At 45.9% G+C, this 17,390-nt stretch overlaps 1 protein-coding gene across 2 annotated transcripts in view; it reads left to right on the forward strand.

Annotated features, from left to right (window-relative positions):
• The window catches only part of LHPP (phospholysine phosphohistidine inorganic pyrophosphate phosphatase), a 361,561-nt gene that overhangs the window by 245,950 nt on the left and 98,221 nt on the right, over positions 1-17,390 (forward strand). For both annotated transcript variants that reach the window (XM_086923003.1, XM_086923004.1), the window contains exon 2: positions 3,428-3,615. In XM_086923003.1, coding sequence (XP_086779129.1) covers positions 3,428-3,615 — 188 coding nt within the window. The remainder of the gene's footprint in view (positions 1-3,427; positions 3,616-17,390) is intronic.

Consider the following 17,390-nt stretch of genomic DNA (forward strand, 5'->3'; position numbering starts at 1 on the left):
GCCATTTGCCAAGGAGTTGATCATCAGCACTTCGTCGCCTTTTTTCCACAAGAGCAGTTCATATACGAATGGCAAAATATCCTAGTTTGCAAATGTTTTCTATATAATACGGCTCTGTCATATTTGCTACGTAATACATCATCTGCTGCATAATCTGAGAATTTTAACTAATAAATTGTAGCTCTAACGGATCAAATGTTACTCAAACATTTGACTTGTAAGGCTGGGAAGTAGAGGGCCCTTTGCAAAGGATGACTGGTTACCTCTCTCACTGCTGTATTTGCATGTTATACTGGTACTAATAAGGCAAAGTGTTTCCTGAGATTGTTAGCATGTGTAAAAGTGTAAAAATAATAAAGTATCAGAAAATATTCTGCATTACGCTGCAGCTTTTTTTTAGCTGCATAATTTGGTCAACTCTGCGGCATAGGTATGTCCTCGATTGCATAATTCCAGTGACCCCAAAACAGGCAGCGCATATTAAAAGTGCTTGTGCATTAAGAGGAGAGACTGTGAAGTTTGCTAACTTAGTTTGGTGTGTGTGCAAATCCTGCATTGCTGATCCCTGGCGAGTAGCAGCTACTACTGCTGAATCCAGGCCAAAGGAGGTACCAAAGGGTGAGGCAGACTGGCCTGAAGGGCAGGGCCGGCTTTAGCTTTGGCAGCGCCCTGTGTAACAATGTTTGCTGGTGCGCCCAATGACTCCCTCTGCCATGGATTCATTCACTACCACCCTTTTTAAAGTTTCTCACTACCACCCTTTAACAGTGCCACTCCAGTTTCCATAACCACACTCTTAACGGATGCATTTAATTTGATTCACAGCTCCACTTATACCAGTGTAGAGTGGCACAGCACTTTACATCACACACATTACACAGAGACAATCAATCATACATGTGTAAATCACTGTATAGGAAATGTCACATACGACTAAGGACTAGAAGGTGTAGGAGCCACATGCATGGTACATGTTATTTGCAGCAGGCACATTAACCCTCTGCATTACCTTTCCATGAGTAAAAAACTTTCACTAGATAAAACTCTAATCGCTCTCTAGGAAGAACATTAATCACCGGAGTTATCATGACATTTTTATTGTGGTGAAAATTGCTGGTAGCCAGAAAGGAGGCACCAAGAGCTTTGACACCCCCAGCCAAAGTCTGCGCCAGGTGTGGTCACACCAGTTGCTCTGCCCTAGAGGTGGCCCTTCTCAAGGGTCCTGTGACCTCAGTGACAGAGTCACTGTTGCTCTAGGGTGTGCTGCTTAATAGGCCTGCCCGTGAGACTGGAGGTGAACTTCAGTATGGATTGTAGTGTACAGGCCTTCAAGAGTAACCACACTTCTCACCTCTAGTGTTCACTTGCTGGTGCTAAGAAACCACGCCTTCTAAAGTCTAGCACGGGAATGTGCTCCACCCGGAAAGTGGTCTGGGGGACTGGTTTTGAAGGCTGAACTGGTCCCCCAGTCAAAAATCCGTCAGCTTTGGCCATAGTGCCACATCCTCTCCCCCACTGAACACCAAACTGCCCCACTAAGAGAAACATGCAATGCCTTCAACTGCAACTCAGTTGTGCCCCGCTATAAACACCTGGATTCAACTCAATTCGATCAGTATGCTGCCTGGTAAAAAAAAGTAACAACATCCTGGAGAAAGCAAACACTCATAGGAATGCAAGATTAGGTAAAGCATGTGAAATTTAGGAAGGAACAACATGGTTACCTTAACACTTTTACACTTACCATTCAGAAATCAGTGAGTTATTTTGCCTGAAAAGTTAAGGCAGGACTATAGGGCCCAGAAGGGACCTATTTTAATTCCTATTGCTTTTATCCTTACAAAACGTAAGCAGTTTTGTTTAAAAAGACCACATCTGTGAACACAGAGCAGTGGTACACATTTTGTTTTCCAATCCACCCATCAATCAGACATTGCAGTACCTCCTGGATTGGTGCACTTCCCCACCTGTGCACAATGCTGTTCAAACAGACAAGAAAAAAGTAGCGTTTCACTGGCAAACTCTGTAAAGTGGCGCTAATGTGTTTTGGTGTTAATAAAATTAACCTGGCCATTTTGCGACCACTCTGCCTTGCTTTATTTCAATATTTATTTATTTTTCATATCTGGAACTTTTTATTCCTGAAGCTGCACTTTGGAATAGAAAAATGTCATAAAAAGATTCATTTCACAGGGAAACAAATAAACGAAAGGAGGAAAGAGAGGGTGAGAACCATTTCTTGGGTTTCTAAGTGAGGAGGAGCGAGACAGAGAGAGGGAATGAGATTAAGAAAGAGAGAGGGGGCAGCTGACAGCGGCAGAGCAAGAGAAGTGGACTATGCCCTTGTCTTCTCTGGGCAAGATGGAAAAGAGACCGAGTCCTTTTCCTTCTTTGCTCGTCCCACCCGTCCCTGAACTGCCGGGCCTCATCTATACGCCTTGGCCATTTCTGCCGTCCTGGGATGCATTTTTAAAATAAAGTAGGTGAACGGAATCTATTGAATTAAAGAAGTAGGGGCACACGGTGCCCTGCTGAACCCGCCCACTTCGACCACAGGGCCTACATGAGTACATGCAGGTATAATTCTATTCGTGCCCTGTTAGACTGCAGGCACAGTGGCCCTGTCAGTGGAAGAGGTGAGTTTTTCAGAGCGTCCCATGCAAGCAAAGGGTCAGTATACTATAAGAGTGCTGGTCTGATGCCCCCGTAAGTGCAGTAGCAGTGCCCCTGGTGAGTACAGTTATAATGTCCATTTGAATGAAGGCACTGGGTCCATAATGAGCGCAGGTTTAATGTGTAGTCCCCTTATGAGTGCTGGTACATTGTACTTGTGTTGGCAGATGTAGTACTCTTTGTGACTGCAGGCTTAGTGCTCCATAAGTGCACGTACATTGTCCATTTGAGTTCAGATGGATTGTGCTTGTGAGTGGAGTTAGTGTCCTTGTGAATGTAGAAGTGTTGTCTATGTGAATACGAGTCCAGTGGCCCATGGGAGTGCAGGTCTAGTGTACCACGTAACACCCCATAGATTTTTGTTTAGTTTGAGTGACTGTGACACTGCTGCACCGAGGACAACTGTGCTGAGTGTCAGTGAGTGTGGGCCCCGTAAGGTTTTAGTACTGGGTAAGTTCACGTTGGTGTCACGTGTTGTGGGTCGCTGGGACCCGTGTTAGCATGTACAGCTCAGCTTGGTATGAGTCAAGTGGTCTCCATGAGGTTGCAGTACTGAACTTTGGTGTCCCTGAGCTGTAGTACAGGGTAGAGCTTAACTTAGTGGCAGGGGGCGTGGAGGCCACTTCTAATTTGATACTTGTGTCCTGGGGATCATTTAGGGTTCAGGTGGTGAGTTTGAGTTTCTGGCACACTACAGTCTCTTGGAACCTCTGATCTTCTATGTTTTCTTTGCTTCCTTGTGTTTTGGAGACAGAATCAAGAAGTCAGGGCTGAAGCTCCGTTTCTGCACCAATGAGACTCAAGCAACTCGTGGGGAGTTTGTGAAGAAGTTACAACGTCTGGGCTTTGATGTGTCAGAGAACGAAGTCATTGCTCCAGCTCCAGCTGCCTTTCGAATTCTGCAGGAGCGCGGGCTTCGTCCACACCTGCTCGTGCACGATGGTGAGTATTCATGCTTGTACACAATGGTGGGAATTTATCCTGACTTGCTTGTTCACACAGGTGAGTATCCATGCTCTCATGCTTGTACATGATGGTGAGTATCCATGCTGTCATGCCTGTTTCATGCTCTCATGCTTGTACATGGTGGTGAGTATCCATGCTCTCATGGTCCTCTCATGCTCTCACACGATGGGGAGTATCCATGCCACAATGGTGGGAATTTATCCTGACTTGCTTGTTCACACTATTGAGTATCCATGCGCTCATGCTTGTCTCATGCTTGTACACGATGGTGGGTACACATGCTCTCATGCTTGTACACGATGGTGAGTATCCATGCTCTCATGCTTGTACACGATGGTGAGTACCCATGCTCTCATGCTTGTACACGATGGTGAGTATCCCTGCTCTCCTGCTTGTACACGATGGGGAGTATTCATGCTCTCATGCTTGTCTCATGCTCTCATGCTTGTACACGATGGTGAGTATCTATGCTCTCATGCTTGTCTCATGCTGTCATGCTTGTACACAATGGTGGGTATCCACGCTTGCACACAATAGTGGGATTTCTTCCTGACTTGTTTGTTCACAATTGTGAGTATCCATGCTCTCATGCTTGTCTCTTGCTCTCATGCTTGCACACAACGGTGGGAATTCTTCCTTACTTGCTTTTTCACAATTGTGAGTATCCATGCTCTCATGCTTGTACACGATGGTGAGTATCCCTGCTCTCATGCTTGTACACGATGGTGAGTACCCATGCTCTCATGCTTGTACACGATGGTGAGTATCCCTGCTCTCCTGCTTGTACACGATGGGGAGTATTCATGCTCTCATGCTTGTCTCATGCTCTCATGCTTGTACACAATGGTGGGTATCCACGCTTGCACACAATAGTGGGATTTCTTCCTGACTTGTTTGTTCACAATTGTGAGTATCCATGCTCTCATGCTTGTCTCTTGCTCTCATGCTTGCACACAACGGTGGGAATTCTTCCTTACTTGCTTTTTTACAATTGTGAGTATTCATGGTCTCATGCTTGTACACGATGGGGAGTATTCATGTTCTCATGCTTGTCTCTTGCTCTCATGCTTGTACACGATGGGGAGTATCCATGCTCTCATGCTTGTCTCTTGCTCTCATGCTTGTACACGATGGGGAGTATCCATGCTCTCATGCATTCCTCCTTGCCTGTTTGTACACACTGGTGAGTTCAATCATCACCTGGTGGAGCCTTAAAGGTGCATATAACTGGAGCTATTCAAGGATGTAAAATGGAGGCAGTATAATCGATAATATAGAATGGTAAGTTATTAGGGATCCATCAAAAACTCGATGGGTTACATAATGGAGCGAAGGGCCACGAGGCTTTTAAAATGAGTATAAGACAGGGAATGTACACTGGGACTTGAAATATGTTGAAAGAGGACAAAACAAAGCATGGAACACAGATTGAGTGCACCACGGAGAGATTTACCAGGGGAGCGAAGGAAGTAATTTGCTTAGATCTGACTGGACATGCTTCTGTATAACGAGGGCGCCTTGGATAGCCCACACTTCTTGGCTAGACAGAAGCCCTTTGTATACCGATGGCAGGCATTCGACGTGGGATTCGAAGGCTACTCCTCATGTTTTGCAGGTGGAAAGGGGATCATTATTTTGCATTACACCCAAGTCTATGGACATGGCGCTAGTGTGAGTTCTGCAACAGCTACACAATAAGGTGTACTTCTTAGTGACACTTACAAGTGTTACAAGGGAGGGCTTTATGTGCAGTCTTTTTGGTTTTCCTCATTTTAATATTTATTTCTGCTTGCAATTTCCACTTAATTGTTCAAGTCACAATGTCAGTAGCCATATACAATTCATAATCAAATACATGTATCAGTTCCTCTCAGGTTCCACTGCCTTGCGTCTTAATAGCTTACCCTGTTCACAACTAAGGACACGATCTTCAAAGTGCAGGGCGCAAGCCAGTCGCTGTTGTGTGAGTGCACGCCAACTGGATTGTGACCAACCCCTCATTTTGTGATGCAACTGACGTGCTAATCAGTCCCTTTGCAAAATGCATATTCACAAGATGTCACAAAACTTCCTGTCTCATTAATATGTCTGAGGCAAGATACATTTTGCAAGCCACCTGAATATGCCTACAAATCCGGGATGGAGGCCTACGAGCTACATCAGGCCTCCATTCCTCAAGCGCAGTCCCGGCATATGACATCCCCTGTCCTTTAACCCCTTGGATGCTGATGACGGCCCCCAGCCGTCATGCACTACGGCGCTCGTGTGCTGATGACGGCTGGGGGCCGTCATAAACCAGCCCACTTGCGATTTTGCCTTACAGGTGCAGAATCGCGGTCGCATGCAAGGGGTTAAAGTGAAAAATTAAACAGCCCTGCATAGCTTGACATTACGGGTATGTAAATGGTGGTTGCCTGAATTTAACTAAAGGTTGCCTTCGGCCATTCACAAGGTGGATGCTGCCACATGGGAGCAACTTCCACTTTGCAATCGATTTATCAACCCATGTTGGGCGAGGTATCTTATCAATGTTTTGCAGTCCTAATGTCGCTCCTAATGAGGTGAGAAGTAAGTACCCCTTTCACACCCCATCTTCCTGCAAAATGCACTTGGGAGTGGGAAAACCGTTTAAGAGGGAGTGGGCGGATGTGACATACTCCCTCACACCCAAGCATTCACACACATGCACACACACAAATCATTCACCGCACTCATTACCAAATATTCAAACATACATGCTCACACCAAACATTAACTTAAAAAAAATCACACTTACCTGGAGGTCTGCCTCTGAAGTCCCAGGAGGGTTGGGGACTGCTGCCTTCTCTCATTGGCGAGAAGACAGCAGTCCCAACCTTGTCACCGAGTGGGATGGGTCAGTGAGACTGCTTACCCCACCCCACTCCACTCTGTGACAAGTTGTCACTGATTGACACTCAGCCCAGGGCACTTAAGGGCTTAAAACCGAATCACCCAGATCTCAGGCAATGAGTGGCACTCCACCTCATCACGAGAGGGTGGGCCTTGAGGACCTTAGCTGAGCTGAGGAGGTAACTCCCACAGGAGCTGTATTATCCTCAACCCAGCAAAGTTAATCTCACGCAGGCATCAGCCTATGCATTTAGAGAATGGGTACTCATAGTACAGCCCGGCGCCGGCAGCGGCCCGGCACGCCTTCTGTGGCGGCCCGCAGACCATGAGACATCGTACCCGTGTTTTAAAAAAAACATTTTCAAAGAGTGTCTGCAAGCACTGCCGGTTGCAGAGACACTTGGAGAGACTCTGCTGCTCTGTGGGGGCCGGGCGATTCATTCCAGCGAGGCCAGAGCAAAAGACCTGTGAAGTGCTCGGGTGGGGCTGTGTGTCTGTGCGCGCTGGGGAAGCTCTCTCAGCCCAGGTGACACACAGGCAGGGTGAGGTGACAGAGGGAGGTAGAGGGACAGAGACAGAGGGAGGGAGGGAAAGGGAGACCGAGAAATGGAGACAAGAGAAAGGGAGACAGACCGAGGGAGGAGGGCAACAGAGGGAGGGCGACAGAGGGAGGGAGACAGACAGAGGGAGGGAGACAGAGGGAGGGAGGGAGACGGAGTGAGGGAAGAGGAGTGAGGGAAGGAGTGAGGGAAGGGGAGTGAGGGAGGGAGTGAAGGAAGGGGAGTGAGGGAAGGGAAGGGAGTGAGGGGAGGGAAGGGAGTGAGGAAAGGGGGGTAGGGGAGTGAGGGAAGGGGAGTGAGGGAGAGAGTGAAGGGGAGGGAGGGAGGGGGTGAGGAAGGGGGTGAAGGAGGGGGTGAGGGAAGGGCAGCGAGGGAGGGGGTGAGGGAAGGGGGTGAGGGAAGGGGAGAGAGGGAGTGAGGAAAGGGGTGTGAGGGAGGGAGTGAGGGAAGGGGAGGGAGGGAGTGAGTGAGGGAAAGGGAGTAAGGGAGGGAGTGAAGGAAGGGGAGTGAGGGAAAGGGAGGGAGTGAGGGAGGGGGTTAGGGAGTGAGGGAGGGGTGAGGGAAAGAGTGAGGGAAGGGGAGTGAGGGACGGGGAGTGAGGGAAGGGAGGGAAGGGGAGTGAGGGAAGGGGAGTAAGGGAAGGAGTGAGGGAAGGGGAGTAAGGGAGAGAGGGAAGGGGAGTGAGGGAGGAAGGGAGGGAGTGAGGGAGGAGGTTAGGGAGTGAGGGAGGGGGTGAGGGACTGAGGGAGGGGGTGAGGGAGTGAGGGAAGGGGGGTGAGGGAAGGGGAGTGAGGGAAGGGGAGTGAGGGAAGGGGAGTGAGGGAGGGAGAGAGGGAAAGAGAGGGAAGGGGAGGGAGAGAGAGGGAAGGGGAGTGAGAAGGTGAGGGAAGGGGAGTGAGGGAGGGAGTGATGGAAGGAGAGAGCGGGAGGGAGGGAGTGAGTGAAGGGGAGTGAGTGAAGGGGAGTGAGTGAAGGGGAGTGAGGGAAGGGGAGTGAGGACGGGGAAGAGGGAAGAAGAGTGAGGGAAGGGTAGTGAGGGAGGGAGAAGAGGGGGAAGGGGAGTGAGGGTGAGGGAAGGAGAGAGCGGGAGGGAGGGAGGGAAGGGGAGTGAGGGAAGGGGAGTGAGGGAGGGAGAGAGGGAAGGGTAGTGAGGGAGGAGAAGAGGGGGAAGGGAAGTTAGGGTGAGGGAAGGGAGTGAGGGTGAGGGAGGGAATGGAGAGGGAGGGAGAAGGAAGGAGAGGGAAGGGAGAGGGAGGGAGAAGGAAGGAGAGGGAGGGAGAGGGAGGGAAGGAGAGGAAAGGAGAGAGGGAGAGGGAGTGAGACAGGGAGAGTGGGAGAGAGAGGGATGGGGGGAGGGAGGGAAACAGATATATATAGATAGATAGATAGATAGATAGATAGATAGATAGATAGATAGATAGATAGATAGATACCGGGTCTGATAGCTCAGTGGCCAAAGGCGTCCGCTGCAGGGACCTGTGTTTAACCTCATGGTCACAGGTTTTATTGTTGCTCTAGCCCGCACCCTCCCCCACTGACCCCGCCCCCACTGATGCGGCCCTTGGACACAGACCACACTGTAAATTTGGACCTCGAGCGAAAGTTTGTGAGTACCCATGATTTAGAGCATGCCTAACTCCTGGCTTCCTGACCTTAAAATGAACAGTGTCTGTCAGGCTGACCTTTGCTCAGCTTGACAGACACACTTCCTGAGGGGCAAAAGGTGAGGGTGGTGGCCCCTCATTACCTATGGATGGGCAATGGCTTATCAGGTCCTAGTTTTGCCAATGAATTGGAAATTAGAAGGAAGCTAAATTTGAATGTCCTAATCCACTCCAATTTGTGTGTAACATATATAGTGCCTGTTAATACAAGAAATTGCATTGTCTGACCTGTATTAGTCTACAATGGAATTCTAGAGAGTATGGCGTCCCTCCAGATCTAATTTCTGTCATGATTTATTTAGAATTATGGAGCCTTACTTCGGTAAACCTTACTTCACTATTCTAGGGGATCTAAATTTCCATCTTGACGATTTGAGTTCTAAAGATACTCTCTCTTTAATGGACCCTCTCACGGCATGTGGTTTCCCTCAGCTGGTGTCCAGCCCCACCCATCTGGCAGGACACATTCTGGACGGGGTGTTCTCAAATGACCCTAGGTTGTCCTCTGGTCCCCCCGTACCACTAGTCTGGTCTGACCATCTAGCTGTGCCTTTGGAGCTGATTACCCCTTTAGGTCCCCTGACTTCTCAGGCTCCCGCCAATAGAATTCCCAAGCGATGCCTTAGGAATATTACCAATGAGGTACTTGCGCCTTTAATAGGATCTGTGGTTGATCTGGCTTCCAGGGACGCTGGTGCTGCTTCACACGAACTTGACACTTCCATTGCGAAAGCTGTTGATGTGCTAGCCCCAGCCTCGCTCTGCTATTCAGCTAGGGCAAAACCATCGGCCCCCTGGTTCTCAGAGTCCTTGAGACTCTTGAGACAGAAGTGCAGGAGGGGAAATGGCAGAAATCCTGGGAACCTACAGACAGAGATTGCCATAAGCGGCTACTGGGAGAATATAAGGCCGCGATTATTAAGGAAAAACAGGAGTTTTTTCCAAAACGCACGATGTCCCTTACCTCACCCAGGGAGCTCTTTAAGATTGTCGATACCCTGTGCACTCTACAGGAACCGGATCCAGTCGTAGCTTCTCAAGATCTTTGCGACAGGATCTCTGATTTCTTCCACTCTAAAATAGTGGATATTTACACCATGTTAGAAGCACAGAGAAAGACTCTTCACAACGACTTTAGTCTTACCCAAGACAGTATAGAGCCCTGGTCTAGGGACTCGGCTAAGAGTCTTACAGTCTTTTCCCTCCTCTCTCCTGAAGACCTTGACGCTTTGCTGAATAAAACTAAGTCGGGTTCCCCTTTGGACCACTGCCCTTTAAAGGTCCTGAGGGATTATAAGGATACCTTGTTACCACCATTATTGGAGGTAATGAATGGTGCTATCCTTCAGGGCATTTTTCCGGCAGCCTGGAAAAAGGCCATTGTTAAGCCCCTTGTAAAAAAAACTACCTTGGACCCAGAAAATCTTAAAAACTTCAGGCCCATTTCCCTGCTCCCTGCCCCTGCTAAGATGCTGGAATCTCACCTTAATTCTCATCTCACCACTTTTCTTGATTCCTCTTGCTACCTGGACCAATCCCAACATGGGTTCAGGAAATCACACAGCACGGAATCTGCACTTACTGTGGTGATGACTAATATCCGAACTAAGGTTTACCAAGGACAGACCACCCTGCTGGTCCTTTTAGATCTGACGGCAGCATTCGATACCCTGTCCACCTCGACTTTAACAACTCGTCTGAGGGAGGTAGGGTTGCAGGGCCCAGCGTTGAGCTTGCTGTCTTCCTTTTTAGAACTCAGGGAGCAGAGGGTTAAGCTTGGAGAGTTCCTCTCCCCTGCTAAACCGGTGCAAAGTGGGGTCCCTCAAGGGTTGGCGTTAAGTCCGACCCAGTTCATTATCTATGTGGCCCTCCCTTGCTAGGTTAGTTAAATCACAGGGGATGGAGGTTGTATCATATGCAGATGATACACAGATTATGGTGTCCCTGACCCACTCGGTCAGCACCACCGCGTCCAGCTTCAGGAATTGCATGCAAGTAGTTGCAGAATGGATGATCCGCAATTCCCTGAAGCTGAATGGCGATAAAACCGAGGTGCTGATCTTTAGCAAGGACCAGGATGTCTGGTCCAGTGAGTGGTGGCCTCCATCATTGGGAGCCTGTCCTACACCTTCGCCTTCTGCCAGGAACCTTGGAGTCATCTTTGATACTTCGTTGGCTATGAACTTGCGGGTAAATCGAACGGTGTCTACCTGTTGGGGAGTCATTAGGATTCTGAGGAGAATCGCTCACTATCTCTCCCCCCAGGCACGTAAACAGACTGTAGTCGCGTTGGTGTCTTCTCGATTAGACTACTGAAACGCTCTGTATGCAGACATCAACAGAGGCCATATTCAACGCCTCCAGAGTGTGCAGAATGCTGCGGCGAGATTTGTGTTGGAGGCCCCTAAGTCCTTCTCTGCTACTTTAGCCAGGAAGAACCTCCATTGGCCACCGATCCAGCAAAGAATTGTGTTCAAAATCCTCTGCTTGGTTTTTGGAGCGCTTTTGGTAGGACCATCAGATGCCCTAGGATCTCTGTTAACCTCCTACTCTCCTAGTAGGAGCCTTCGTTCCTCAAACAAGAATCTTTTGTGCATCCCACGTAGCAAAAAAGTCAGATGGGGAGGCAGGGCCTTTGCCACCGTGGCCCCCCGTCTGTGGAATGCCCTCCCCTCCGACATAAAGATGCAACCTTCGTTGCCTCTTTTTAGGAACGCATTAAAAACATGGTGCTTTATTAAGGCTTAGCAATAAGCTTGTTATGTGGATATCTCCTTTGGATTAGGCGCCTTGACGTCCTTCGGGCTAAGTAGCGCATTATACGATGGACTTCATTCATTCATTCATTCAGACAATCTGAATTGGAATTTTGGCACTAAATAGCTGCAAGTGCCCACAGTAAATGCACTCTGAATGATGCTGTGAAGTCTCCAAAGTCATACTTGTTTTTCCTTTCCGTCCTTCAGCTTCTCCATGAATGACAGCTGCAGCAGAAGCTACATACACCCTGCTCCCACTAAAAATCATTTTGTCAAATATGTATGTGGTATTTCTATAGCGCAAATCTAGCCACATGTTTACTGAGAGATGAACAGGGCCAAAGACAAGCATAAAGTCAATGAGTGTTAGGAGAGGTAGCCAGGTTATGGACAGGTAATTTGTTGCATTTTCAATTCTTTCTTTTCTTAGTATTAGGTAAATTATGGGGTAGGGAATGCTTAGGGGGAAGATGATTGACATGACTTGCTTCTCTCGGTACATACCATGCTACTTAACCCTTCCATGGCTACTGCCATCACTAATTGAGAGTTGAAGAAAGGTCTGCACACGGCTGTTTGCTGTATTATCTGTAGCTGTCATTCCCTGAGTGCAGCCTCTGAGGAAGGAAGTGGCATTTCTCAGTGGGTCTTGTGATATAATGCTGCCCTGGGCTTCCTACAAAGGATGAGCCTTTTTTCTCTCGCTTACCGCCGTGGCTACTTAAAGAGAGCAACAGCTACAGTAGGTGCTATACCCAAAGGCGTGCACTTGTTTTGCTTCAACTGTCATTCGTTGAGAGAAGCTGCTGCAGGCTGGATGGGGCTCATAGAGTAAGATGACCAGGCATCCCAGATTGCCAGATTGGTCCTGAGGTTTCAGCATCTGCCCCAAGAGATTTCAGTAAATTTAGCACATGTACCTGTTTTCAGAGATGGTTGACAGAACAAAGAGGAGGGCAAGTTTTCATGTGTTCCAAACCATGATCAATTAGTATCTGTAACCAGAAAGCCATTACTACAAGAGGATGCGTTTTAGGTGGCTTGGGATGTCATCCGTATTTGGCAGGAAATTTGCATGAAATATTCAATAGCAGTGTTAAACAAAGATAATCCTGCCTTCCCATCATTATTTCATAAAACAATTGGCAGGACTGTGGGCAGTTGAACAATTTGAATACCTCCTGTTCATTTGCTGGATTACAGGCTACTTATGATCTTCCCAATAATTTTTTAAGTACTTACAAGCGAGGGTTTATTTTTTATGGATGCAAATATTTGCTCGATCTTGAATGCACGAAGTTAATATCACATTTATATAAGCCAGGTAGGAAGCCTTCGATGAGTATGCTGATGGGAGTAAAATTTGAGTATGATGGGGTATCAAGTGTTTGATGATAGTCTGTACTCAGACTCAGTTGTGTATTGCTAGGTCATGGGTTTCTGCCACTCCCCCAAAGGCAGCTGAATGATAGGCTTACACTGGACAAATTTATGAGTCTGAACTGGCCTAGGCCAAAGCTAGAGGTTTTTCCTTCCTGAAAAAGTTTGATCAAATTTGGGCAGGTCTCAGCTGAGATTATGGGCATACTTATGTTCTTTTCCGTTATTTTCATACTTTAGACTATATTCTAAATTCTGTAGATAGAATTGTTTTTTTTTCTTTCTTTTCTTTTCCATGTTTTTCTTGCCCATTTTTGTTGTTCTTTCTCTGTCTGGATATCTGAATATTTTGTCATGTTTAGAACATATGTGTCTCAAAATAATAAAAAATAATATTTAAAAAAAACAGAAAGCAGCTTAATCAACATAGGTGAGACTGTGTGTAAAAGTTGCATTTAATTATCTGTGGGTTTTTTCTATATTGGTGAGAACTATTAATTTAGTTCTTCTCTGCCCGGTGCAAAATTGTAATCCTTTTTCTGTATTTGTGTAATGTTACGGTTTTTGGATTTCAAACTCTGGTCACCCTATCACAGGGGCACTGGGCCAGCAACTAAACCTCAAAACCTTGCTCCATTTTAATCCTCGCTAGTAGAGTAGGCATTAAACTATAAAGATAATTGTCCTTCATCCATGTTATCTTCTGTCATGCCTATAGCATTCTTCTAAAGCTTCAAATTCTAATAGGTTTTTTTTTCTCTGGGACTTCAGTTTATTTAACACTTGATGAAATAATTTTATATTATCAATTGTTAGCGTCCAATTTTTATCTGTACCACCCCATGAATTCCTGCCATATTACACAGTAAGCCATAACTCAATAAAGTGTGTACAAAAATATTAATGTAAAACAGCAATTTTGAAACAAAAGGGCAGTGTAAGAAATTGGGTTATTGGTTGAGAAGGGTGCGAGCCCAGATCAGGCAACAACAACAATCATAGCCAGAGTGAACCACAAAATCCACTAAATTAACCTGTGCTTAACCTTCTGATTGCTTGGCAAAAAAGCAGTTGGGCTTAACCTAAAGGCACTGTGTATGCAGTACACAAGCAATAGCAAAGTTTTGTCGCGGTAGAGTGAAGAGCCATTCGGGCGTTGCGGACGGTCATTGCTGGAGCTTTGCGTTGGTGGTCTCCTCAGGCTTTGCTGTAGCACAAAATGCAGATCTCGTGTTGCCGGTCATTGCTGGCAGTTACTGTAGCTCAAAGAGACGGGTTCACCGAAGGATCTCATTGGCAGTTGTAATGTACAGCAGAGTCTCAGCGCAAACAGACCTGTTCGGGTTCACAGAGAGCCCAAAACATCAGGATTTTTCTAGAAGAAGAAGAGTTCACTCTGATATCAACAAAGGCGCAGAACCTGGGAAGGCACCTCTTGGGGATCAGAGACTCACTTTAGCAAAGGGCAGTAGGTCTTAGGCAGGTCCAGTTGCAGATCCAGGCAGGACTAGTTGCACCAGGTCCGCTGGACAGTTGCAGAGAGGCCTCCGGAGCATGTTATGTGCCTGTAGCTCAGATATAAGGTCAACCTACTGACCCCTGGAGCCATGTAGGTAGCCTGGGAAGAAGAAAGCAGGTCCCGTTTTCCTTCTCTGAGAGCAGAGAAGGCCACCATCGGCATAACAGAGCCTCTGGGGTGTGGGGGGGGAGTTCAAGACAGTCCTCAAGCAGTATGGTAGTCCTCTGGGAAACAAGGGGGGGCTAATGCAGCAAGGAAGTCCTCTGAGTAAACCAGGAAGTCCTTCTTCTATAATGTCCACCGGTCAAGAGTGTCCTGAATAGTGGCTCTAGTGGTTCAATATTTATACCTGGTACCAGCTTTTGAAGTAGGAGGGTGGGGCTCTCTATACTGCCACCACATCTGATAGTGGAAAGTTCTCCCCAAGCCCTGTCATGGCACCAGGAAGTCTTGGGTGACAAAAACTGGTGTCCGGTTCCTTTATGTGTGCAGAAGGCAAAAGTCTTTGAAAGATAAGTGGAGCTTGGTACCGTTTCACCCACAACTATCCTGGCAGGATGGTCCATCCAGTCCACACATAATCCCCTTTTGTGTCACTGTCCGAGAGGAATACACAAAGTCTCACAGCACAGCCCTTCACAGTAGTGTGATAAAGGACACTGGCAGAAGGCAGAAGTGGTTAAGACAAGAAAACGCCAGTTTTCTAAAAGTGACATTTTCAGAAGTGTGACTTAATATCTGGTGTTTCCATTAAGGTGGGCTTTCAATTTCATTGTATTTGAGTGTAAACAACATATTTCTATCTGCTCCCAATCCAAAGTTATCATTTATTAAATGTAATAAGTTAACCCAGTGTTAGTCAATTGGAGAGATCGACCTTACATGAAATATGACGTTAGGAATTTTTCACTGTAAGGACATGTAACAATTACGTGCACATTCCCTACCTTTCAAATACAATGATCCCTGCCCTATGAGCGATTAGGGTGTGTCTTAAGGGTGACATAACTATTAAAAATGAACATTTTTGGCTTGGCAAAGGGTTTATTCTACTAGGTGGAAATGCCAGTTTAAAACTGAAGTACAGACAGCAGTGGCAGGCCTGAGACATATTTTAAAATGCTACTTTAGTGTGTGGCATATTGAGTGCTGCAGACTCACTAGTAGTATTTAATTTACAGTCACTGCGTACATGTAGTACCATTTACTAGGCACTTACATATCAGTTGAATATACCAATCAGATATATGCCAATGATACCATGTTTTAGGTCGAGAGCACAAAATCTTATCACTGGTTAGCAGGGAAAACAATCATAAGGACAATAACAACTGGTTCAGCAACAGTAGGCAAACATCTGGACAAAAAAAGGCCAGGTCCAACAGCCATTATAACCGTACCAAAGAGAGAGCACAAAATGTGATAAAGGAGTTTAAGTAAACAGCCCAAAAAACTTTTGAGAAATCCTAGAGCAATCCAAGCAACCAACTTGAACCTTCATCTCCAAAGCCACCACTAAGTGGAAAAGCATTCAAGTATGCCCATAATCTACGAATAAGGACAACTTTGTACAATAATGAATCAGTTCCTGGAGAAATTGAATATAACATGTAAATTCAAGACACAAAGTCACATAAACTGGCAAATAAAAGAAACAGAATAAAACATAAATATGCTTAATAAGTGGTTCCAATCAAAATATCTTTGAAAGACATTAAGACTCTCAAATGTTTTGATTAGATTGTCGAAATTAACCTTTATAACTGACCAAAAAGCCAATAGATATATTCCAAAGACTTTAGTCTAGGGCATGAACTTGGAAACTCTTTTCTGACAGCTACTTTCTCCTTTGTAGACTCGTAGTGAATTAATAGTAGAGTTTTCAGGTAAAAAAAATGGTATTAAGTCTCACTTATTTTAATATTTGAGAAATGTGCTCTGGCGGCCCACCTTTAGAATATTGTTATAAACTGCATTTCCATTCATTTATAATCGTTGAGGAGCTATTTGCGTAACTAGTACAATTTAGACATAATTTAAGTGCAGAAAACACCCAAATGATTAAACGTTCTCTCCTTCCTGTGGCAACTCCAACATCCAGAGGTTATACTGTTTTTTACTGTTCTAAAAAAAAACACAATTGTAAGTCACGCTATATATCAGTATTAACGTAGGCAACGTTATTTATTTATTTATATGGATAAATGTTACCTATTTATCCATATAAATAAATAACGTTTCCTACATTAATACTGATATATAGCTTGACTTAAAATTGTTTTTTTTTTTAAAACAGTAACAAACAGTATAACCTCTGTTTTCATCATTCAGAATGAGGTGGCTACATTGTGCGTACATGCCACCTCATTCTGGATGATGAAAATGTTGCCTTAATAGGTCTTATCAACCATATTAAATGTTCCAGTGCTGGAATTTCCGATTTCTCAGGTTTTGATTTTATTGGAGACGAAGAAGATATTTCTTTGTGTCTTATTTTTGCCTCCTGATGAACAATATTAAATTGCAGTGTCCAGCAAATACGAGCAATTCAATGTGTGCAATTCAAAGTTTTTAATTTTCAACCTAAATCCCTGGCCTCTACAGATGTTTCTATTGTTGGGGGTTGCTCACTCACCTTTCCAGTGCAAAGAAGGGATAATCTAGGGGATTTTCTGTTGAGAACTGTGCCTAAATGAAATCTCTCACTCAAAATGAGTCTTAGCTCAGATGTCCCGATTTATTTTCCCAGTTATTCCTCATCTAGGGCTGTGGTGCTGTATTTTACAGTCCTGGCTGGTCCACATTTTAGGCTGCCGTTAGCCAAGGCCATTTGATAGTTCTAAAATTGTATAATATACTTATTTGGAAGGGCTTTAAGCCAGCTCTCTTCATCCATTAGTCTATTGTTGTGCCATTCACGTTTTGCTTCAGCCCACTCCAGCATCCAGTGTGGGGCAGTGGATCAGTCACTGACTAACTTCACTGTGAGGGACTGCAT

The sequence above is a fragment of the Lissotriton vulgaris genome, chromosome 5, assembly GCF_964263255.1.
Source record: "Lissotriton vulgaris chromosome 5, aLisVul1.2, whole genome shotgun sequence".
Lineage (NCBI taxonomy): Eukaryota > Metazoa > Chordata > Amphibia > Caudata > Salamandridae > Lissotriton > Lissotriton vulgaris.